Source organism: Sorex fumeus, unplaced genomic scaffold (genome assembly GCF_029834395.1).
Source record: "Sorex fumeus unplaced genomic scaffold, SorFum_2.1 ptg000136l, whole genome shotgun sequence".
Classification (NCBI taxonomy): domain Eukaryota; kingdom Metazoa; phylum Chordata; class Mammalia; order Eulipotyphla; family Soricidae; genus Sorex; species Sorex fumeus.
In genome coordinates, this window is record NW_026606193.1 from 2,625,265 (window position 1) to 2,651,686 (window position 26,422).

The 26,422-nt window shown below is 43.4% G+C and overlaps 1 protein-coding gene across 3 annotated transcripts in view; it reads left to right on the top strand.

Moving 5' to 3' along the window:
* Positions 1-26,422, top strand: part of GRID2 (glutamate ionotropic receptor delta type subunit 2) — a 1,415,717-nt gene that overhangs the window by 1,115,414 nt on the left and 273,881 nt on the right. For all 3 annotated transcript variants that reach the window (XM_056106635.1, XM_056106637.1, XM_056106634.1), the window contains one exon: positions 16,963-17,101. In XM_056106635.1, coding sequence (XP_055962610.1) covers positions 16,963-17,101 — 139 coding nt within the window. The remainder of the gene's footprint in view (positions 1-16,962; positions 17,102-26,422) is intronic.

Genomic DNA, 26,422 nt, shown 5'->3' on the forward strand with positions numbered 1-26,422 from the left:
TACAGAGGGTAGGGCATTTGCCTTGCACACAGTGGACACAGGTTCAATCCTCAGCATCCCATATGGTCCCCCAAGCACTGCCAGGAGTAACCCCTGAGCATCACTGGGTATGACCCCCAAAAGCAAATATATATATGTATATATATATATATATATGTATATATATATATGTACACACACATACATATATATTTGTCAAAACCAGTCATAACTTTCCTCTCTAGATAGCTGGCCAACTTTCATTTTCTAGAATTCATTTGACATCAAGAATAATTCAGTAACAATTAAATATCTTCAACCTGACCGTTTTTGCCAGTTACCATGTTTACCTTTAGTTTTTCTTAGTCTAAAAAAAAAACAAATTAATATTTAAATTTAATTTAAATAGTTAAATGTAATGAGTTGGAGTGATATCACAGCAGGTAGGTAATGGCTCTAGTCCAGCAGTCGTCTCCAAATTACGTGTCCAGTCCATCTGATTTTCGACGCCTTGGCAAATGAGACAGCATCCCTGATTCTTGACCGTCAACAGAGGTCAGAACTCCAGATTCTTTCTCTCACTTGAATGAAGCCTGATACGCCAAGCATAGCTCTTTCAATTCCTCTTTGGGAGACCCGAATAGCATTCTCATCCTGTTTTTGTAGTGCCCAGGTCTCTGAGGAGTATGTTAATGCAGGAAGAATAGTAGAATCGAAGAAATGTGCCCAGAGCCGGAAGTTCTTTGTCCTCTTAGCTATTTCTTCGACACTCTTGAAGGTGTTCCAAGCTGCTCTCTTCCTCCTGAGCAACTCAGGTGCCAGGTCATGCATCATCTTGACTTCTCGACCTAGGTACACATAACTGTTGCATTCAGAGATGTTTGTCCCATTGAGAGTAAATGGAACATCAGGAATGAGACCGTTTCTCATAAACATTGTCTTCGTGAGATTCCAGTGGAGTCAGACCTTTCCACACTCACAGTAGAAGTCGCCAGCATTTGTGCCGCTTGGATAATGTTTGGTGTTATGAGAATGATGTCATCAGCAAAGTGGAGGTGGTATAGTTGTTGACCAGCTATCTTCACTCCTGTTCCTTCCCATTCCAGTCATCGCATGACGTTCTCAAGGGTGTCACTGAAGAGTTTCGGTGAAATGGTATCACCCTGCTGAACCCCGCTCTTGACATGGATGATCACTTCCTTGTAGAATGGTGAGATCCTGGTAGTGAATCCGCAATACAACTCACAGAGGATCCTGATGTAGGGAGTTTGAATGCCATGTTTGGCTAGGGCTTCAATGACCGCTTTCGTCTCAACAGAATCAAAGGCCTTCTTTAAATCAATGAACATTAGACAAAGCGGCATCTTGAACTCCCGAGAAACCTCAGTGAGCTTGGTTATCGTGTGGATATGGTCGATGGTGCTGAATCATTTGTGGAACCCGGCTTGCTCGCATGGTTGTCCTTCATCTAGTGTTCTGCCAATCCTATTCAAGATGACTAGAGTGAACAGCTTGTAGATGACAGACAATAGGCAGATTGGGCGATAGTTGCCAATGTCATGGATGTCTCCCTTCTTGAACAGTAGTACGGTCCTGCTAGTTTTCCACTGGGACAGAACCTTGCATTCAGACAGGTAGCGAGTGAAGAGCCAAGCCAGTGTATTGATGAGTACTGACGGCAGGTTCTTCAGGTGTTCAGGTCTGACCTTGTCTGGGCCGGGTGCTGTTTGTTTCTTTACCGAGGATATGGCATGTCGGATTATGGAAGGGAGAACATTGGGAACGACATCCATCCTGTGGAATTTGGTATGTGGGCATGTGGACATGGCTATTGAAGAAATTCGAGTAGAAGTCATGAATAATCTTCTCCATTGCCCTTCTGGAAGATGTGATAGATCTGTCAGGACGTCGGAGGGCAGGCATCTTGGTCTTGTAGTTGGCATAGGACAGGGGGGCATTGCAAATGCTTTTCCCAGCTTCTGCCGCATCTGCCAGCACTGCTGCTCTTCTCTCCGACGTATTCCTTTATCGCTTCTCTGTACTGCTTTGCGAGCTCAAACATTCGCTTGCAGTTGCCTGAGGCTTGCGCCAAGCCATGTTGGCGAATGAGCTCAAGAGTTTTCGAACTGATAAATATGATCTTAAGGTTTTGTTTTTCTCTACCTGAATGCCTCACTTTAGTTGTTACTTACTTATTAATCACTAAATTCAACAACACCGTATTGTTTTCTGATTTTCCCCCTTAGTCATCAAGTTTTCTCATTAATTCTGACTCAGTGGCTATGGGGTGCAGTACCATAGAATTTTCCCAGAGAGCTACACACCACACCGAGAGCCTAGAAAAGAAGTACTTGGTTTTGTCTTGTTTTTTTTTTTTTGTTTTTGTTTTTGAATCACTGTAAGAAAACAGAGTTGCAAAGCTGTTCAGGGTTGGCTTCCAGTCAGACAGCATTCCACACCATCAATCCACCAGTGCACACTTCCAACCACCAGTGTCCCCAGGTTGCCTCCCACACCCCACTGCCAGCTTCTCTGACAGGTAGAAGCAGTCCTTGGGACAGTGACGATTTGGAAAGTGAACACTCTGGTAGAGGTTATGTGTTGAATGATGTATGCATGAAGCCGCCATTACCAGTGTTGGGAATCACAGTACCTAAAAGAAACACTGAAAAAAATTAAAACGATGACAGAAATAAAAGACAATGTTCTTAAGTAAAATAGTTGTTCATCTTGTGGAAGTCTAAAATGCATTCACTTTACATATTCACAAGCAAGCATATGCAGAAGCCACGGGTTCTTTTTCATACGAATTTGCATGTTTGTGGGAATTCCACTTATGAGAAGAATAATGTCATTCAGTTAAAGATCTGTATGTTACTTTGTAAAGTAAAGTAAAGTAAAGTAAACGCCCTCCCGTTGATCATCGATTTGCTCAAGCGGCCCAGTAACGTCTCCATTGGAGACTTTGTTATTACTGTGTTTGGCATATCGAATACGTCACGGGTGGCTTGCCAGGCTCTGCCGTGTGGGTGAGATACTCTCAGTAGCTTGACGAGCTCTCCAGGAGGGGCGGAGGAATCGAACTCGGGTCGGCCATGTTGGCTGCGTGCAAGGCAAATGCCCTACCGCTGTGCTATCGCTCCAGAATATATATAAATATATGAGCTCATACTCTGAGTAAAATTTCCATATTTCATCCTATTATTTTCTTGTTATTCCTGCAAAGCAAAGCCTCATTTCTTTATCATTTATAACCCAATACTCTAAGAGGTATCATGAAAATAAATCAGAGACTAATCCATTGTTTCTCTTCCACTCTTTGCAATGTCCTCCTAAACTTAACTCTCTGACAGACAGGAAAATAGAGGAACTTCAAAATTAGGAAGGTTGATGTTGCTTTTGGAGAGGTGAGCACACCATTCTAAATCATGTTCTCCTTTCTCACACTGCAAATGAATTATTAGACAAACTAAACTCCAGGGCTGGAGTGATAACACAGCAGTAGGGCATTTGCCTTGCAAGCTGCTGGCCCAACTGAGCCGGGTTCAATTCCTCCGCCCCCCTCAGAGAGACTGACAAGATACCAAGAATATTTCACCCTCACGGCAAAGCCTGGCAAGCTACTCATGACGTATTGGATATGCCAAACACAGTAACAACAAGTCTCACAATGGAGACATTACTGGGCCCGCTCGAGCAAACTGATGAACAACGGGAGGACAGCGCTATAACCTCCAGTGCTGCTTTGCACGTTCTGGGATTAAAGAGTACCTGAACCCTGAGCGCACTGAGATGTACTTCTCTCTTACCATTATCAAAACCACTAGGACACCATGGTGACATTCCTGGCTCTTGTGGAAACATGGCTATGCCTGACCCTTGGCTTCTTTCAGGAACAAGGCTTAGAAACATCAGACAGAATTATAAACTTCACTTTGATACCCATCCCCCCCAATTGCCATTGACTATACTGTTTATTTTTGAACTTTGGGGCCTCTAGGTTGGAAATGTGGGGGTAATTTTCCTCACAACCATCCATTGATTGAGTCGCTGAAAAATGGGTTCTATCAAGGTGGCAGGACTGATATAGTAGATTTATAGTGTGGCTCAGGTCTTGCTCTAATTATTTGGGGACATTAAAAACTAATACATCGCTAGAGAGTGGCAGGATTGACTCAACTGCAGTCTTGCTTCATGCTGTTTGAAAAACGAGCAGCCATCCAGGAAACATTTCTTCACTGGGTCACCTTTCCTTCCGTTCCCTTGCCAGGTCTTAGTGAAATCACTAGCAAGAAAAATTAGAAGATGAAAAAAAAAAAGAATAATATTTTGAAGACTCTGGAAATGGTATCTGGATAGATTTAAAGAAATAGAGAGAGAGAATTTAATATTCTGTTTCTGCCCCTATGTTTTTGAAAAATAGGTTGATATATAGGGATGTATTAAAAATATTAACAGAACACTTAAAATATAATCAGATGTTTTAATAATAAAAAAATAGAGCTGGAGAGATAGGATGGCAGGCAGGGCTTTTGCCTGCATGTGGGAGGACCTTGATCCCACAGCACTTGAACCTGAGCACAACACGACATGTCATCCCTGAGCACCGCTGGTGTCACTGCAAAATAAACTAAAACAATAAGTACTGAAAATAACTGCAAGGGCTAGAGAGATCGTTCACGGGAAGGGTGCTTACTGTACATGTGTTCATCCCAGTTGGATCTCCGTCATCACGTATGGTTCCCGGGCCACCACCAGAAGGGATTCCTGAGTGCAGAGGCAGGAGTGGTCCCTGAGCATCACCAGATGTGGCCAAACAAATAGAGAACTGCAGGTTAGATGTAGTTAGTATGGTGGAAAAAAAAAACCCAAGAGGTAGCATATACTTGAGTTGAAAATGTTATCTCTGAACCAAATTTTATGATAGTTGGATAGCTTTATTTGAGCATTTCATCTCTCTTAAAATGGAGTTTTTAAATCTTATCTGTTTTGATTTTAATATAAATAGTAAAAATATGTATACTTTACATTTAAATCTTTTACCAAAATCTTGCCTGCAGGCTATTAAATCTTAAAAAGCAAAATATTTATTAGCATGCTCCAAATTAAAATGGAAGGGAAAGTATGAGATTATTTTATTTTTTTCTCTATTTTTATCAAGTCCTATAAAATACTAAAATAAAAATAATTAGAATATAAATGCAAAGACTAGAGAACCTCTATTTAAAAATGGGTGGGTTTTGCCAAATTGTAAATGTAGAAACTGTACAAGTGATGGGACATATTTTTCTAATTCACAAAGATCCTTTTGTTAGACACAGTGAAGGGATACCTTGAAAAACAGATAAGCAAATGCATATTTTTGCTGTAGATTACAAAAAATCAAAAATTCAAGGATGAACTATGGCAGCACATTCTTTACCATTATTATTTGTGCTAACATAGCTTTCTTAACCATTAATACCATTAGATGCTGGTCTGTGGATGGTTGTATATTTCAAAAATGAACTCTGTGTACTACTTCAAGTCTACATAAATTGATCGGTTTTAAACATTTAGAAAATTATGGATAAATTCCAGCTAACAGCAAAATACAGCATCTAATTTTAATACCATCTTAAAATATATAAAAGATGAATTAACCAGTAACCAGTTTCATCTTAAATGGATTTTTCAAATATGTGTTCTAGAAATTTGATTGAACTAGTAAAATACATGTATAAAAAGTTACTTTCAAAAGATTCATTGCGATTCATTTATACTACAGGCATATTTTCAGTAGAATTAAATTCAAAGCAGTGTGGAAAGAAAGACCCATATTAAATGAAACCTAAAGAAAGTATTTACAGCAAATGTTTCTGATATTATTGCTGCTCTCTTAGAGAAAAGAAAATTACTCATTGAGCTGAAAACCTCCACACTCAACTATTGCCCTCAGGCTCCCAGACAGACCCCACTACTCAGATGAGCCTCATCCAGAAATTAATTTGTTGAAAAACCCAGATAGGTGGGTTTTAAGACTGAAATCTCCAGCTTTCAAGGGGTTGGAGAGGGGCTTCCTTCTCCACCTCCTTGTACTTCCAGAAGCTCAGCAGTCATGCACACACCCCCAAAGTCACCAGTCGGTAAAGTATTTAACTCCAGCTCTATCACCACATCAGAAATGTTGGACATCCTCTCCTCCCAGGATGGGAGAAGCATGCTGAAAGTAGACTATAGACCAAACATGATTGTCACCCATTTCCTCTTTTGCAAACCACAACACCCAATAAGAGAGAGAGAGAGAGAGAGAAAAAACGGAATGCCCTGCCACAGAGGCAGGGTGGGATGGGGGGACTGGGGGTTGGGAGGGATACTGGGATCCGTGGTGGTGGGAAATGAGCACTAGTGGAGGGATGGGTATTTGATCATTGTATAATTGAAAACCAAGCACAAAAATGTGTAAGTCTGCAACTGTACCTCATGATGTCTCACTATTAAAAATTTTTAAAAAATGTTGGGCTTTGAAGCGTTCAGCATAAGAGAAGGAACACATGGAGGGTGCGGGATCCCGGAGGAAAAAAAAAAAAGAAGAAAAAACAGATTCCAAAAAGAGCCGAGATCACCCGCAAGTTCCAGATGGAGTAGGTGCCGCATCCCGCCTCCCCCAGATGGAACCCCGGTGACCAGAAGCCCCTACAAACACAGCTCGAGTATGCGGGAACAAGGACTTTTTCTCAAAACCGCGCGGCCGCGTAAGCGGCCGCACGACATCTCTCTATATACAAAGTGATCAATGAGAAGTAAACCACCCAATCTTTCTCCCTGAAAGTCAGAGTTAAGTTGGGAGCACGGCCACAGCCCCAGAAACACAAGGACTTAATGCAGAACCCAGCAGCTTAGAGCAAAAAAGTGAACGGACGATGAGTTAACCCAGGCCATCATTTCTGCCCAGAGGGGAAAGGGTGTTGCCCCATTCACCCTCTCTTCTCTGGAAAGAAGGATGGCGGCCGCATGGGAGCCTTGTGGACAGCAGGTATGAGCCGGGGGTGTGGGGGGCGACTAAAACCTCACGAGAAGGGGGGCATTCCAGTCCGTCCTTCACGCCCTACCGAGGTCAACAGTTGTCCCCCACGAGCGGCTCCCCAGCACGGCCACAGTCCCAGAAGCACAAGGACTTAATGCAGAACCCGGCAGCTTGGAGCAGAAAAGTGAAAGGACTATGCGTTAATCCAGGCCATCAAGTCTGCCGGAGGGGAAAGGGTGTTGCCCCATTCGCCCTCTCTTCTCTGGAAAGAAGGATGGCGGCCGCATGGGAGCCTTGTGGACAGCAGGTATGAGCCGGGGGTGTGGGGGCGACTAAAACCTCATGGGAAGGGGGGCGTTCTGGTCCGTCCTTCACGCCCTACCGAGGTCACCAGTTGCCCCCCCACGAGCGGCTCTCCAGCACGGCCACAGCCCCAGAAGCACAAGGACTTAATGCAGAACCCAGCAGCTTGGAGCAGAAAAGTGAACGGACTATGCATTGATCCAGGCCATCAAGTCTGCCGGCGGGGAAAGGGTGTTGACCCATTCACCCTCTCCTCTCTGGAAAGAAAGATGGCGGCCACATGGGAGCCTTCTGGACAGCAGGTATGAGCCGGGGGTGTGGGGGCGACTAAAACCTCATGGGTCGGGGGGCGTTCCGGTCCGTCCTTCACACCCTACCGAGGTCACCAGTCGCCCCCCGCGAGCGGCTCTCCAGCACGGCCATGGCCCCAGAAGCACAAGGACTTAATGCAGAACCCAGCAGCTTGGAGCAGAAAAGTGAACGGACTATGCGTTGATCCAGCCCATCAAGTCTGCCAGAGGGGAAAGGGTGTTGCCCCATTCGCCCTCTCCTCTCTGGAAAGAAAGATGGCGGCCACATGGGAGCCTTGTGGACAGCAGGTATGAGCCGGGAGTGTGGGGGCGACTAAAACCTCATGGGAAGGGGGGCGTTTCGCTCCGCCCTTCACGCCCTACCGAGGCCACCGGTTGCCCCCCGCGAGCGGCTCTCCAGCATGGCCACGACTCCAGAACACAGAAACCAATTTCTTAACTATCTGACTTTCAGTAGAAATACTTCCAGGGTCAATAGGTAAAATAGCAGAAATCCAAAACCAACATTTAATTCTTGAACCCAGCTGTAGAAAGCAAATCACTTCACAATGCTTTTTCAGCATGTCTGATTTGGGGGGGGGGGGTAAACTCTAAATAATAGTGGTGAATCTTTTATTGAAACAATGAATCCAATCATAGAGTGTTAACTAGAATTCATCTGCCTCACAGGGACGGGGAGGGGTGGGGGGTGGGGTTTTATTGGGGTTCTTCATGGTAAAAAATAAGTATTGGTAAAGGGAAATGTGTTTGATATTTGCATGACTGAGACATAAACCTGAAAGCTTTGTAACCTTTCCCACAGTGATTCAATAAATAAATAAAAAAAAAAATTTTAAAAAAATGTTGGACATCCTCAAATGCACCGCTGTGATTTAGACCTCGAGACATCTCAAATTCTTCAACACTGATAAATCAGGAGTAGCACACCAGATTGAATGGAATCGAATAGAGAAGCAAACCAATCTCCATTAACAAAATGTAGACACAGAGAGTTTGACCTGTAACCACATCTTAGTATTCCCTCATACAAGGGTTTAAAGGCTCCATGGTGAGATACACCAATCTTCACTATCTTCTAAGGAAATATTTTCTGATCATCCTTTTAGCAAATTATTTATAACAAGCATTTCATTTTCATTTCATCATCCTGTTAATCGTCGATTGCCTCGAGCAGGCCCCAGTAACGTCTCTTTCATCCTAGCCCTGAGATTATATTCAGGGCTCTTTAGGAGAATGAGACCCATCATTGTTACTGGTATTTGGCATATTTGGTAGGCCACGGGGAGTTTGCCAGACTCTGCCCTGTGGGCAGGCTACATTCGACAGCCTGCAAGTTTGTCCAAAGTAGGAATGAGATAATAAGATGTCGCGCGGCTGCGAATGCGGCCGCGCGGTTCTGGGATCTGGATTTTATAGTCTCTGAGTCTTGGCCGCTGATGGGATTACACGGCGCCAGGGGGCCAGGTGGTGGGTGTGACCCCCGCCTACTGGAATTTGGAGGATCTGGGTGGAAGATGCTCGACTCCAATTCGAGTAGGCTTGGAGGTCTCGGCCCCGGAACCCGCGTGGCTTTGTCCCTCTGCCAGTACCTTCATGTGTGCGGAGAGTGGTCTCAGCATGGTGGTGGCTCTTCCTGGAGGTCTTCGGCTGCCGGAGCCCTGGTCGGGGCGGGGAGGAAAGCTCAACCCGCTCCCCTCCAAGGGGCTCCGGGAAGGAACACCCAGGCGCGGGGGCAGAGACTGCAGTATTCTCGTCCGGGATCTGCAGTGTAATCCCATCAGCGGCCAAGACTCAGAGACTATAAAATCCAGATCTGCAGTCTCTGCCCCCGCGCCTGGGTGTTCCTTCCCGGAGTCCCTTGGAGGGGAGCGGGTTGAGCTTTCCTCCCCGCCCCGACCAGGGCTACGGCAGCCGAAGACCTCCAGGACCAGCCACCACCATGCTGAGACCACTCTCCGCACACATGAAGGTACTGGCAGAGGGACAAAGCCACGCGGGTTCCGGGGCCGAGACCTCCAAGCCTACTCGAATTGGAGTCGAGCATCTTCCACTCAGATCCTCCAAATTCCAGTAGGCGGGGGTCACACCCACCACCTGGCCCCCTGGCGCCGTGTAATAACAAGCAATATAAAATAAATTATTGAGGGCCTGCTATGGTTGGGAAAATTGGAAATAATGATGGAGGGAAGAAGCAATGGTGGTGGGATTGGTGTTGGAATATTGAATGCCTGTAACTAAACTGTCGCTGTCACTGTCCTCCCGTTGTTCATCAATTTTTCTCGAGCAGGCCTAGTAACGTCTCCATGGTGAGACTTTCTTGTTACTGTTCTTGGCATATCAAATACGCCATGGGTAGCTTGCCAGACTTTGTCCAGCAGGCAAAATACACTCAGTAGCTTGCCGGGCTCTCTGAGAGGGGCAGAGGAATCGAACCTGGCTCAGCCATGTTGGCTGCGTGCAAGACAAATGCCCTACCCACTGCACTATCGCTCTGTAACTAAACTAATGACTTTATAAAGTTATTTAAAAAAAAAGAAAATCGTTGTGTGGTAAGTTATCTTGTATACATTATATTTATTATATATTGATATGCTCTTAATGTTCCATGTAATGAAACTTCTGTTCAAGATTCTTAGGCTAATGCTTCTTGACTATACCTGAGGTATCATTTTGTAAAACTATAAAACAGTTCACCTTATAGACCAGAAATCTGGAATCTCTTTTTCACTGAAATGATAAAAATTCCAAGTGTTTTAATTTAATAATGTCGGATAGGAAAATTGACCTTGAAAAGGTTTTTTTTTATTCCCTAGTTTATTAGAAACAGCAGGAATTTTCTAACAGCTGGAGCAGTAAAAACATTATGAAAGTAAGAAGCTGCCAAGCATTATTTTTGTGTGTGTGCTATAATTTAATTTCTTTGTAATATGTGTTAAATTATTACATGAGACTTACGTGGTACCATCAGCAGACATTTCATTTTGTAGTAGTTAATTTTAATTTAACAATTTTAAAATCTATGCATTGGAAATATTCCATGGAACTCAGTTCATCAAAAATAAACAGTTCTCTGTGTTAAAGCTCTGAGCTCTCCACCTTCATCATTTAATGTTTATAAGGACTTCCTCCTTCCATTGAAAGTCCTAGTAATGAAATAAAATCATTTTAAAAAATTATCAAAAGAAATTTTTAGATGAGAATTATGAAAGCGTTTGTACACATTAAGCTATCTTTGTTTTCTATGAAAAATGAAATGCATTCAGTTTTCTTATTCACTGATGCACATTTTGAAACAGAAGTTTATAAATAGTGATAAGAATGGTAAAGAAGGGACTGGAGTAGTAGTGTAGGAGGTAGGGCACTTTCCCTGCATGCAGCCAATTATCTTTGGGTTGCTAGCATTCAGTATACTCCCCTGAGTACTGCCAGTGGTGATCCTTGAGTGCAGAGTCAGGAGTAAGCCCCAAGCAACACTGGGCATGACCCAAAAAAACAAGGAAACAAAAAACCTAGGAATGAAGAGGCTTCTGTTTCTAATTAAATTTTCCTGTATTGACATTTCTATGGGCTGGAGAGATTGCACAGCAGGTAGGGCGTTTGCCTTGTGTTCAGCCAGCCAGGCGGAACCAGGTTCGATTCTTCTCCTCCACCCCTCTCGGAGAGCCTGGCAAGCTACCGGGAGTATCCTGCCCACATGACAGAGCCTGGCAAGCTCCCCGTGGCGTATTCGATATGCCAAACACAGTAACAACAAGTCTCAAAATGGAGACATTACTGGGCCCGCTCGAGCAAATCGATGAACCACAGGAGGACAGTGCCACAGTACTACAGTGCTACCATTTCTATGAAAATGTAAATATTAAACTAAAGGCTTTCTTTGGACAATAAATTGCCTTCTAGGTTATTTGGTGTATCTGAAAATAGCTTTTTCTGCCAGTCTAGAACAATATTTTGTCATGTTAGAATTTGGAGGCTGGATTAATGGCCGATAAGGTACTTGTCTTTGCATGCTGCAGACTTGGGTTTTATTCCGGGGACCCTATATTATTCCCAGCACACACCAGGAGCGATTCCTGAGTACAGATCCAGAAGTAATCCCTAAACACAGCTGGATGGGGCCAAAATTAACAACAGAACTTAAAGAAAAACATGTTTGCTATATATGGTTAATATTACTTATCTGGGGCTGGAGCAATAGCACAGCGGGTAGGGCATTTGCCTTGCACGCAGCCGACCCGGGTTCAATTCCCAGCATCCCATATGGTCCCCCAGCACCGCAAGGAGTGACTCCTGAGTGCAAAGGCAGGAGTAATCCCTGAGCATCGCTGGGTGTGACCAAAAAAGCAAAAAAACAAAAAAAATATTACTTATCACCATGTTTAGTAATGTTATAAGATGTATTTGAAAAGTTCTTAGCACATGTAAAATATTCTGAAAGATATAAAATAGCATTGCTATCAATAAAAAGATTTGTAAATCTGTGTAGAATCTGGTGGCACTTCCATTCTAAATTTCAACACTTAGGATTCTTGAGTAAGTTATAGTATGTCTGCATGGGAATGAGCTCCAGGAACTACATACAAATATTCCATTTTCTAAGTAGCATTTGACGTTTCTTCCCTGGTATCTAAACTCATTTCTTCCATATGTAACCAGAAGTACCTTAATCTAGCGCCTGTCAAGTTCTTCTCAGAATCCTGTACTCAGCCATTGCTCTACATCTCTGAAAATCAACTCACTCCAATCACCAATCATGAAGAGTCCTACATTAGTACTTTCACCTTGTTTCCAATCATTAAATATTTTCCTTGTCCTCTGTTAGCCTCTTCACTCATTTGTGTTATCAAGAAATCCAATTTCCTGCCTTAATATCTTTCCAAGGATGAGAACAAACAACTCTGCAGAGCTGCGTATTCATGTCTTTTATGAAATTCTTAACATTTAGTAATTTTCACCTTCTTAAATCTGTCAAATATACTAGAGAAGGATCAAATGGTTTACATCCAAATCCATTCATTGCTGATCCACCCTCGGACAGTCTAAGTAACTATTACCAGTACTTCAACATTAATTCCTAGATCATCGTCAATCATGGCAATTTATTTGCCTTGTTACCTATGCTCTATCCTCACTGGGATTATGTGAATTTTATGCTTCTATGACTTCACTGTCCTGTGCTCCCATTGTTCATCAATTTGCTCGAGCGGGCCCAGTAACATCTCCATTGGAGACTTTGTTGTTACTGTGTTTGGCATATCGAATACATCAAGGGTAGCTTGCCAGGCTCTGCCATGCGGGCGAGATACTCTCAGTAGCTTACCGGGCTCTCCGAGAGGGGTTCTATGACTTAACTGTGTTAAAATTTAAAACTGGGGCCAGAAAATGGTATTGGGGGTGACTTCAGGATAGGTTTGTGTATTGGATCTAGTATTGGAAAGCATACAGAGGAAGACTTATTTCTTTAGAAGTTACAGAATTTATTTTCAATATCTAAGAGATTCAGAGGGATTTAGAGGATTATCTCATCAGTACCCTCCCCTTATATAACACAAAATATAACAGGGGATTAACTCTTGCTTCCTTGACAGACAAGCTTTAGCGTTGTCTTCAAACATATCTAACCTACAACTACAGGATGTAGTTGACACCTTCAAAGCTGCCACCAAGACTTCCAAAGTCACTCTCATTCCTGAGTCAAGATGCTCATTGCTTTCAATTTCTCCTTTATTCTTTATGTAAGACTTCAGAACACTATCTGTAGTTGCAATCTTGAAAATAACTATTACTGCCAAGACCATTTCTTGTGCTCCTTAAGTAATTCCTCTCGTATTAATGTTGGTGGTAAATTTGAATTATCATAACCCCGAGGATACACTGTCAGTCATTTATTGCCTACCATTATAAATACCCAAATACGTAAGCAACTAAATTCCAGAGTCCTACATTTGTGCTGCTGTTTTCGGGGATCAAATATGCTGTAGCACCATAGCACTGTCCTCCCGTTTTTCATTGATTTGCTCGAGTGGGCACCAGTAATGTCTCACAACAAACTGTGAGACTTGTTGTGACTGTTTTTGGCATATCAAATACGTCACGGGGAGCTTGCCAAAGCTTTGCTGTTCAGGCAACATACTCTCGGTAGCCTGCCGGGCTCTCTGAGAGGGGTGAAGGAATTGAACCTGGGTCAGCTGAGTACAAAGCAAACGTCCTACCCGCCGTGCTATCACTCCAGCCCAGATATGCTATAATATGGGCAATAGATGGTGCATTTCATCTTGGGAGTTGAGGAAAACTGCTAAAGGGGACCCTGACTATGACCTGGAAGGAGTTTGAGAAGGTACCAATGGTTAGTATAGTGCCCTGGTTATAAGGAAGCTAGTTCCTCTCCTAGGACTAGAGAGGCAAGGCAAAAAAATAATTACTAAAAAACCAGAAAGAGAGCTCTATGAGAGCTAAGAAAGAACCAGGGAATTCTGAATAAATTAGATTGTTAACTTGAAACCATGTTCTTTGGGTTTAACTGACTGATTTATTTTAACCACTTGGACTCGAGTAGATCATTGATTTTCATCTTTTATGCATTATATGGACATAATTCATCCCTGGGATGAATGGAGACGTTACTGATGCCCGCTCGAGCAAATTAATAAGTAATGGGATGTCAAGTGATCAAGTGATGGACATAGTATCCCTCTGAATTAGAATATCCACATGTCTTATTAGATCTTAGATCATGCTATGTAATAGAGCACTTATGCTTTGCAAATTTGGGGATCTGGGCCCAACCCTTGGGACAGAAAACAAACAACTTCTGATAAGGATTGAACGGAAGGAGTTGAACAGTAGACAGCTTGATGGTGGGTATGGTGCCGAATATTTTATATATGAAACTCTGCCAGGAATAGTCTTGTAAACGATGGTAACTAAAATTTAAAAAAAAAGAAAGAAAATAGCACACAACAGAACCAAATGGGTATATTTACACTACACTAAACATTTAGAGAAATCCGCCAAGGAGAATTTGTAGTTAGCATAGACTATGCCTGAGAGTATCCAGTAAGGGGAATCCCATCAAGTCATTCGCTTACCTAAGTAAAGGCAGTTTTGAGTCTCATGGATTTATTTCTACTTTTAGTATAACTCCAATTGTTTAGAAGGGCTGTCAATATTTCATATTCAACAGATTTTTACCCACTAAATATAAGACTCAAAAATGTTCTATAATAGAAACTATATTTTAAGGAAAATATATCAAATTATACAAATAAGTTATGGTTTTAAAAAGACTGGGAATGCATACTGTGGAGAATAATTTACATAAAGTTATAATTTTAAAAATGTAAAGAATTATCATCCGAGAAAAAAACTTGAATGAATTGAACAGAAAAGTCATTTTCATATTGGAGAAAATAGAATTCAGGAAAAATACAATAAAAGTGCAAAGGTCATTGAATGGAAAACAGCCTAGTTCCAAGGATAAAAATTAAAGAAGGTCATAGAGAGAGTGGAGAGAGATAAAATCACTGAATTCATTCAAGATCAGATCATAGAGAACCTAGTAACTCTTGGCAGAGAATCTGAGTGTTTTATTCTGAAAGTGGTGGACATGTATTGAAAAATTTTTGCCGCAGGGTTATCTGTATCCAGTTTTCATTTTTCTAAAGTTGATAGTTTTAAAGATTGGTGCATAGACTTAGCGGTGCTAGTACCAAGAATTTTAGCATATAAAGCACGTGAGTAATTCAGATGTATACTCCAGCAGACCTGGAAAAGCTGCAAGTCTGAGGTGAGATAAGCTTTGGGATGTAATTTAGGGTAAGGAAGTCAGAAGTCGTTAGGGACGAGACGTTAGAGAAGCCCTGATTTTAGATCTGAGAAATGGCGGGGAATAATGGTCTTCTTCCTCAAGATACCATGTCCTATAGTATTAATTGAGGAGTGAAAAGAATCTTAATGCAAAAGGCCGATACCCCTCAGGTGCTAAGTGGAAGTAGGTCCCCATTTTCCTGTGGCTCTCCAGAGAGAACGGCTGGAAATGCAATGGTGAGGCTCTCAGTGTTTGCTCTGGATGGCGTCACATCAGGGGCTCAGCGTCACCTAAGTTATGGGGAGAGAGAATGAAACAGTGAGGAGCTGAATGCAAGGACACGCCAGTGTTTAGACGAAAGATTCTAGGACCAGAGCAGTAAACTGCCCAATGGGCAGGGCCACCTGGCCTGCCATGGGGCTGACTTATGTCCTGTTCCTGGCATCCAGATGGTCCCTGAGCTCGCAGGAGTGATCCCTGAGTGCAGAGCCAGGAGTGACCCCTGAGCACCGCTGGCTGTGCCCCGATCCCCGCAAAAAGAAATGATAGATTCTACAAGATTGTGGCAGTGTGCTTGCACAGTTAGGAGGACAACAAAACTGCATTGATGCTCATCAATGTTGTTATTATAAACCAAGATTGATAGTGACAACTTACATTCATAACTTAGGATTCTAGGTAGTCAAGAGCCAATCTTTAAAAATTATTGATATAAGCTGTGATAAAAACCAGGCTGTTCACTCCATGGCTTAGAGGCCAGCCGCACACTCTAGGGGTAAAGGAAGCTCAGATAGAAAAGGGAGCACCAAATAAAGGGTGCTGGGAAGATCTGCACAGGATGGGAGATGCCTGCTGAAAGCAGTCCATGAATCGAACATGATTGCCACCCAATGTCTCTTCTGCACACCACAGCACCCAAAAGGAGAGATAGAACAAACGGGAGTGCCCTGCCATAGAGGCAGGGTGGGATGGGGGATGGGGGGTGGGAGGGATACTGGGATTGGTGGAGGTGGAGAATGGACACTGGTGGTGGGATGGGTACTCGATCATTGCATAACTGAAACCCAAGCACAACAACTTGTAAGTCTACAACTGTACCTCATGGTGTTTCACTAATAAAAAAAAATTATTGGTATAATAGTTTAATATAACACTGAGTGTTGGTATAATGACACTTATATTCCCTAACTGGTAAATAATAAGCTACTGGAATAAAGTATATATATATATACACACACGTATGAATATGTATATATATATATATGACACTAATAAGAAAATAATGAATTCAAATGAACAAGAACATGGGTAAAAAAGGTTAACAGTTAAACGTTGTGTTAAATATCATGCTTCTTTTTTACTGGGTCTCGTATCATCTCATAAAATAATTAGATATCAAATAATTTTTACCTTGAGTAAAATATAGAGATCTCTGCTGGTGTTATAGAATAGGGATGTTTCTTACTTCTGAGAGTAAGTTTGGCATTGAATATGTATGATCTCTGTGACCAATAAAGGATGCTGAATTTTCTCGATGTATTTGCTTCTTTCCGTAGGTGGAGAGGTCCCTTACACGACTCTGGCTACCCGAATGATGATGGGCGCTTGGTGGCTGTTTGCCTTGATTGTTATCTCGTCTTACACAGCAAATCTTGCCGCTTTCCTCACTATAACCCGCATTGAAAGTTCCATCCAGTAAGTACGCGTTGATTGCGTAACCGTAGAATTCTGAAAAGCTGTCCAAATCCGTTTAAATAGGTATATGGTATCTAATCATAAATGTAGAACTTCTTTAGTGAAAATGTGATCCTATAATGTAAAATATATTGAAAAACCTAAAAATTAGTATAGCATTTATAATAAAATAAAATTTTAATGTAGCTCTGCACATTTTCCGGGAAGGATAAGATAACTTTCCATTTATATCTTTTACATTTGACACTACCAGGATTTTTATTTCTACTCAATCCCATTGTACACTAAGTAAAAAGATAGCTGAGGTCTGACAGGTAGGTATGAGAGTTCAGAAGAGAGGGAAAGAAAGAGAGAATCGTGGAATTCATGCCCCATTCAATCAGCTTAATCAATGGCTGAATAACTAGCAGTACTCCTACATTTAAAAACAAAGAGAGAAAAAGAGAGAGAAAATAGCTATCAAGTGCTCAACTGGTCTTGTATTTGTCTCTTCATTACAGTTTGGCTAACACTGACATTATTGCTATTTTTCCCACTGTGGTGTTGGTATACAGTTAATATGATGATGTACTTTATTTAGCTTTATTATTTTTGTTGCTTATTTCTGGTAGCCATGATTTACATGATCAGGTTACAATGCATTACGATGTTCCCTTGTTCTCAGCACTGTCTCAGGAGCCCCCCTGAGCCCTGCCCCCCAACTTTCTGTTTCACTGCCAGAGTAAACTCAGCTCCCTCGACTAGTTCTCCAGTAGCTCTGACTCTGGATGTTTGTTATTCCCTTACTTTGTGCCCCACACAGGAGAAAGAGTATTCTGTCTGTCCTCACCTTCTCACTGACACCCTCAGCATTACACTCCATGCCGTTCCATCCATGTCGCAGAAAATTGCCTGGTTTCACCTTTTCTTACAGCTGAGTTGTGCATACTTGTCATATCCCATTGTGTACGTGTGTCATAGTTTATTTACCCTGTCATCTCTTCTTGGACAGGAGTTATTTCCAAATGTTGGCTGCTGTGAGTAGTGCTGCAATGAACATATGAGCACAGATATCTTTTTCTGCAGAGAGGTTTTAACCCTTGGGGTAGATGCCAAGAAGCAGAATAGCTCGGCCATGTAGCACAGTGGCACTGTCCTGCCGTTGTGCATCAATTTGCTCGAGCAGGCACCAGTAATGTCTCACAACAAATTGTGAGACTTGTTGTGACTGTTTTTGGCATATCGAATATGCCACGGGGAGCTTGCCAGGCTCTGCTGTGCGGGTGGGATACTCTCGGTAGCTTGCCGGGCTCTCTCCGAGAGGAGCAGAGGAATTGAACCCAGGTCGGCCACGTGCAAGGCAAAAGCCCTACCTGCTATGCTATCGCTCCAGCCCACTAGGTCATATGAAAGCTTAATTCTTCATTTGAGAAGTGGCCACACTGTTGTCCAAAATGGTTGAACCAGTTGATATTCCCTCCAACACGGAATGAGGGTTCCATTTCCCCTACATCATTGCCAACTCTGGCTGGTTTTGCTTGCTTGTTTGTCTGTCTGTCTGTCTAGTATTATTTGTTTGGGAGCCCAAACCTGGTGGTGTTCAGGACTTCGTCCTGGCTCTGTGCTCAGGGGCCACTGCCGTGGGCACTTTGGTAAATCATGTGGCATGCCTGGAATTTCCCTGGGTCCAGAATGAAGATCAGCCCCCTCCCCGCTACACGGCACTTTCTGTCTGGCCAACACTGGCTGCCTTAATCCTTTCTGTTGTGTGTCACTTCACGATGTGAGTGTTTCCACCTGGCTGTTATGATTTGCGTTTTGCTGATGATATGTGATTCGGAGCACAGTGTCATATACTTACTGCTCATTCGTACTTCTTCGAGAAAATTTCTGTCCTTCTCTTCTCCCCATGTTATGGTTGCTTTTTTCTTGTTAAATTTTACAAATCTCTATATAGCTTACAGGTCACAGGTCACTCTCTTTTATATTGAGTCAGATGTGCCTCCTGTCAGATGTGCCAGCTCCCTGTCTCCAAGGTCAGCACCGAGCCCAGCCCACCCCGTCTGACCCACACCAAGACTTTTATGCCATGTGCTTTGCTGAATTATCGGCTAGTGGCCCCCACAGTTGCTGAACTGGAATCCCTGCTGCATTGGGATTGTGGACCTCAAAGCTTGAGTGTTCCTCTAAGTCATGCACTTAGTAATTACTGACTTTGTAGGTTTCTACCCTGTCAGCTAAGGAGAGGGCAAATATTCTCTCCCTGTCAACAAGGTGTCTTTTTATTCTGGCCATCATTGCGTGTGTGTGGGGGGGGGGGGGGGGGGCGGGGACAGGAAGGGAGGAGTGTGTTGGGGAGGGTGCAGAAACATCTCAGTTTGATATGGTGCCATTTGCTTATCTTTACTTCTGTTTGCTTGGCCAATGATTGAGTTATTGAAGATAGCTCCAGATTCAATGGCATGCAGGGGCTTACCTACATTTCCATCAACATAAATTTATGCATTCAATTCTTATTTCAAGGTCTTTAATCCAATTTTAATTTTACTCATGTATGGCATGAGAATTTCTTTTTTTTTTCATATGTGAGTGATCAGTTTTCCGAACACCATTTATTGAAGGGTCTTTCTTTGTTCCACTTCGTATTCCTCGTGCTCCTTTGTGAAGATTGCATATCCATATATCTGAGGGTCTAGTGTGTGGCTGTCAGTTCTGTTCCATTGGTCTAGAGACTATCCTTATTCCAGTATCAAACCCCCTTTCCCTCTCCCTCTCCATTTCTTTATTTCTCTTCCTCTTTCTCTCCCTCTCTCCCTCTCTCCCTGTCTCTCTCTCTCTTTCTCTCTCTCTTTTTCTCTCTCTCTCTCTCTTTCTCTCTCTCTTTTTCTCTCTCTCACTATTTTTGGGATCCACCCCAGGAAGTGCTCAGTGCTTTCTCCTTCTTGTGCTCAGAGGTCACTCCTGGATGTACTCAGGCAATTGTTTGCTGTGTCTGGGATCAAACCAGGCCCAGCCACCAACAGAGCAAGACCACAACTACAGCACTGTCTTTCCAGACCCTGCGCTCAGTATTAGCACTCGATCAGTTATGTAAAAGTCAACACACCTGAGGCCCAGCTCACCCCACCTGGGCCACCCACGCTGGGGAGAGGCTTCCCCGGGCCCCAGCCTCAGAACGGGCATGGTAAGCCCGTTGCTTTTCCCTCCAAGAAAGGAATTTCGGGAGGAGCTGAAATGGTGAAGCAGGGAAGTTTTCACTGAAACTTAATTAGAGAGATGTGAGGGGAGAGAAGGGTTAATTACAAGTGTGAGAGTGAGCTGAGCCTCTCCAGAGGGGGAACACCGAGAAGGGGAACAGAGAGAGGAGAGAGCAAGGCACAAGTTCAAGGAAAGTTAGGCAGGAAGAGCAGCCCGGAACGGCTGACTGCAAGGTTCTTCCAAATGGGTTTCCTGGAGTTCCTCACCCATGAAAGGAACATCTTTCCCTGTTACTGGTCTTCTCACAATCCCGCTGATTCTTCCAAAGCGTCTTTTCTCTGAGGGCCCCACCTTTTCTGGGTGGGTCCCTGGGTTTCTGTGTCTGGGTGCTGCCTCATCTCCAGAGCTCAGCTCTGCATGACAGAGAGAAGGTGGTCTCCTCACCTTGGGCTCCTCCATGGCCTTGGGCCAGGAGATCTCTGCCGAAGTTGTCACTGTCACTATTCCCCAACAGTCTATCACCCGAACCCCTTACCTCCTGTCAGATGTGTGAGCGCCCTGTCTCCAAGATCAGCATCGAGCCCAGCCCACCCCGTCTGACCCACACCAAGACTTTTTTGCCATGTGCTTCGCTGCATTATCGGCTAGTGGCCCCCACAGTTGCTGAACTGGAATCCCTGCTGCATTGGGATTGTGGACCTCAAAGTTTGAGTGTTCCTCTAAGTCATGCACTTAGTAATTACTGACTTTGTAGGTTTCTACTTTGTCCATTTCTTTTGCACTTACATGTAATAGCCATGGGCGAGAAAGCCTCTAACACATTTTCACGCCCGTAGATTGACTCTGATAGTAAAAAGCTAATGGAGAAAGGATCATAATTTTCACCCGATGTTTCCCCCAAGTACCGTTACACAATATAAAATAAGTGAACATTCAGGTCTTTTAAAAAGATGATTTCCTACTAATTCGAACTCGCATTATTTAAAATAAGAAGTGGGTATAATAAATCTACCCTTCCTTCTGATCACTGGGCTAATTTTGAAAGGTAGAAAGCAGAGCCAAATAAGTGCATAAGAAATCTGATTTTCTCTTCAAACATAAATATATCTTCCAATTTTATGCCTCGGCTGTGTTAGTCAACATAATTGCTTCTAATGTTTCTTAGAAGCATTCAAAGTTCCATTTGTAACTTATGTCAACTTTCTTAGAAATGTGTAGCCCTGTTTTTTCTTAGGAAAGATAAAAACTTTTCCCAATAACACCTGATGTTAAACATCTAAATGTTTTCTCAGTAATGAAGAAAACTGTAATAATTATACCTTTTTCCAGCCTTATTTGAAGAGTAAAGTCGGAACAAATTCTAAAGGGCATAGTTGGGCTTGTTAAGAAAGTCGGGACCTTTCTTGGACGTAGGAGTGAGAGCACATAGTAAGGAGCTTTATTGTGGAGAAGTGGGTATATCGGTGAGCGAAGGAGTGTGTAGAAACACATTAGAGATTCAAATGGCACATATTCAGGCCATTTATGTAGTCATATTTTCACTGACTCTAAACCTGATCTAGCATCTTCTTGTTTCAGGAGCCATTTCGTTTAAAAATAAGAGGAAATTTGGCTTGAAAAATTTTGTATCTCTGTGCCAACTTATACATTTCCAGACAGTGCAGGAATATTACATCAATTTGTTTATTTTTTTAAAAAGGATATTTAAAAAGAAACATGAGTTTTTGTACTTCTTAGATCAATATGTATAGAGCAGAGAGTCGCTCGTGTCGGGGAGTTTCGCAGACCTCCTGATTACTCAACTATTCAGATGCGATTTGGCAGAAAACTTGTGTCTCAAGGCCGCAATTCATGTCCTCCATCCTGCCTTTTTAATTACTCTTAGCCCTGAAGGAAGCAGGATTTTTGTTCCATTTTTAGGTACTTTTCTTTTTATTATAAAAGGTATAAATGGCAATTTTGAGAAATAGGAAAGTACTGAAAGTTTTGGAGGACAAAGCCTTCCTAATGTATACCGTGTTGAGTGGAAGTAAGTCATGTTAATATTTAAGCAAACTTCCTTTCGGATTGGTTTGGAGAGTCGCTCAGAGAGAGAGGAAGAGGTGGAGCAAGAAGCAGGGTTTGTTCTCATCACACACGGCACAGTGCCAGGGGTCCACCAGCCCAAGAGCCGAGGACCCCTGAGCAGCGGCCAGGCAGACAAGACGCACTCCTCTGGGGGCTCTCCGGCAGGATAGGGCACATCAGAGCGGGCACACCTGGCTTCCTGTGCCAGCTGCATTCCCGTCTTGTGTGGGTACGGGTGCAGGTGGACGTCCCCACGTCCCAAGAGCAGAGAACACGCTGCTCGGCCTTCTCCCACTGCACCTCCCTTCTTAGTATCACCTTCAGGGAACGTTTATTCCCATGAGGCAGGGACCTTGGGTGGAGTCTTGGGCTTCAGGAGAGGCTGGAGGAGCCGCTTATTTTTGTCTCCTACTTCAAAGTAGCTTCAGCCCTGCCTGACGGTGCTCTGCATCCTGAGACCCCTGAAGTTCAGTGAAGATTCTAGAGCTTTTCTGTGTAAACCTTCATCTGGTGAACAAGATTGAACATCCGTGTTTCTTTCAGCTATGCGCATCTATTTCCTTTTCTTGCCTCTTCTGAACTGTTCGACCCTGGAGGAAAGTGATAGTGGACTTCTCGGCCTATTTCCCATCTTAGGGAAAACATTCAGTCTTCCTTTTATTGTTGGTATCATGTTATTCGTACTTTTTTTTTTAATAGACATGCTGGATAAATCTTTCCTAGTCATAGTTTTCTACTTGTTTGTATCACAAATGGCGATTACGCTTTTGCAAATGTGTTCCCATTGATTGTTATACTTAATTACATTTCTTCTTCAGCTGGTGTGGTGAATTACATTATTTGGTCAATAAATCATTTTCAAAGTGAGGTAACATGGAACTGTAGTTCCCTCTCCTGTGACCTGTCACTTTTGTTCAAAGTCTATGTTTTCTTCTATTTCTATCAATTCGTGAAAGTTCTGATTTTCCCTTTCTTCTGACTGACCTCTTTTTCCTCAGAAAAGCACTGATCTCAAAATCTCTAACCCCCATCCTTTTCTTTCCACACGAATTTATCCCCCCGGACTGCTCCATCCAGTTTTCACCTCCTGGCTTTAAAATGCCATGTAAACCAATTTTCAGTTACCCCCAAAAAATCCCAACCCCTGAAGAAGGACGTGCTGAACACTCCAAAATCTTGCCAGCCCATTTTTAGAGACTTGAACCAACCAACCTGGACTGCATTTGTTGACACTCCAGTGAGGCCCAACTCTTGAAGGACGGCCGTCTCCACCATGAAATCTGCACACTGTTCCTCTCTGTGAAGTGCCCATACCTTCTCTTTTTCCTGGCATCATCCATTTTCCCAGTTATCATTATCTTGTGCTCACCATCTGACGGAGACTTGGCGAAACACCATGTGAGTGTACTTCAATTCTTACCATAACCAGATGGGAGATCACTTAATCACTTACTCACTTAACTTCCCGGTAGTCGTCGATTTGCTTGAGCGGGCGCCAGTAACGTCTCCATTTGTCCCTGTCGCGTGCTAGTGTAGCCCAAAGGCCTCTGTTTGCTCTGGGAACATGAAGGGCCTCAAACCGATCGTTCATGATCTTGACGAAGAAGTCTGACCATCTGGTAGGTGGGCGGCCACGCGGTCTTTTGACATCCCGTGGAATCAAGTCGGTAACAGCTCTAGTCCAGCGGTCGTCTTTAAATCTCATTATGTGACCAGCCCATCTGATTTTCCACACCTTGGCAAATGAGACAACATCCCTGATTCTTGATCGTCGAAGGATGTCAGAACTCCAGATTCTTTCTCTCATTTGAGTGAAACGTGATATTCCAAGCATAGCTCTTTCTATTCTTCTTTGGGAGACCTGAATAGTGTTCTCATCTTGTTTGCGTAGGGCCCAGGTCTCTGAGGCATATGTTAATGCAGGAAGAACAGTGGAATCAAAGAGATGTGCCCGGAGCCGGAGGTTCATCGTCCTCTTAGCTAATTCTTCGACGTTCTTGAAGGCGTTCCAAGCCGCTCTCTTCCTCCTGTGCAGCTCGGGTGCCAGGTCATTTGTCATGTTGACCTCTCGACCTAGATACACATAGCTGTTGCATTCGGAGATGGTCGTTCCATTGAGAGCGAATGGGGCGTCAGGAACGAGGCTGTTTCTCATTGTCTTCATAAGATTCAGCTGTAGTCCTACCTTTCCACACTCACGGTCAAAGTCGGCCAGCATTTGTGCCGCTTGGCTGATGTTTGGTGTTATTAAAACAATGTCATCAGCAAAGCGGAGGTGGTGTAGTTGCCAACCATCTATCTTCACTCCCACTCCTTCCCATTCCAGTCGTCGCATGATGTTCTCGAGGGTGGCACTGAAGAGTTTCGGTGAAATGGTATCACCCTGCCGCACCCCTCTCTTGACATCAACGATCACTTCTTTGTAGAATGGTGAGATCCTGGTAGTGAATCCGCAATACAACTCACAGAGGATCCTGATGTATTGGGCTTGAATGCCCTGATTGGCTAGGACTTCAATGACTGCTTCCGTCTCAACAGAATCAAAGGCCTTCTTTAAATCAATGAACATTAAACAGAGCGGCATCTTGAACTCCCAAGAAACCTCAATGAGTTTGGTTATTGTGTGGATATGGTCGATGGTGCTGAATCCTTTGCGGAACCCGGCTTGCTCGCATGGTTGTCCTTCATCTAGTGTTCTGCCAATCCTATTTAGGATGACTCGAGTGAACAACTTGTAGATGACAGACAATAGGCAGATCGGGCGATAGTTGCCAATGTCATGGATGTCTCCCTTCTTGAACAGTAGTACGGTCCTGCTGGTTTTCCATTGGGATGGAACCTTGCATTCAGACAGGTAGCGAGTGAAGAGCCGAGCCAGTGTATTGATGAGTACTGACGGCAGTTTCTTCAGGTGTTCAGGTCTGATCTTGTCTGGGCCGGGTGCTGTTTGTTTCTTTACCGACGAAATGGCGTGTTGGATTTTGGAAGGGAGAACATTGGGAAGGACATATCCATCCTGTGGAATTTGGTATGTCGGCAAGTGGACATGGCTATCGAAGAGATTTGAGTAGAAGTCATGGATAATCTTCTCCATTGCCGTTCTGGAGGATGTGGTGGATCCATCAGGACGTCACCATGCCGTTTTCGACACTGGAGAAGAATTGTTCCTCGGAACATGCGATAAAAGAGGTGTTGGAGGCGTCGGTGTCCTTGTCAACACAAACTTGGCCAAGAGCATTGATTCGTTCGAATGCCTAACAACCCGAATTGGATGTTTACATTTGAATAGATGTGGCTCACTGCCTGCAGTTTCTATCTTCCTTGTCTACGCACCAACATCTCATTATGATGAAAGAGAAATCGAGAAGTTCTAGATGGAGCTAGAGAAGTTCTATAAAGAAGACCACACCTTCTACAAGATCATTGTGGGTGATTTTAATGCCAAGATAGGACCAAGAAGATCAGCTGAAGAACTTCACATCAGGACCCATGGCCTAGAATGGAATGAACAGGGTGAGAGACTGTCTGAGTTCATCATGTCAACCAAGACCATTCATGGTAACTCACAGTTCCAGAAGGCAGAATCTAAACGATGGACATGGGAGTCTCCCGGTGGACGATTCCACAATGAAATAGACCACATCATATTCAATTGACGGTTTTGCCTGACTGATGTTGCTGTTGTCCCAAAATTTTGAACGGGATCGGACCACCGTCTCCTTCGTGCAAAATTCTACTTCACAGAGTGGGGAGAAAGGGCTGCAAAGTTCAAAAAGAGAACTCCCAGAATGACCACCAACTGGGAACTCTTTGGTACTATTGCGGCAACATGGGAAGATGCCATTGTTGACAACATTGACGAGGAATACGATCGACTGGTTCAGCACCTCCATGAATGTGCGAGGAATGCCAAGAGAGAGATAGCCACAAAAAATTGCCTATCTTCGAAAACTCTTGAGCTAATTCGCCAGCATGGTTTGGCGCATGCCTAAAGCAACCACAAGCTAACGTCCGAGCTCGCAAAGCAGTGCAGAGATGTGATCAAGGAAGACCTCAAAGAGAGAAGAGAAGTACTGG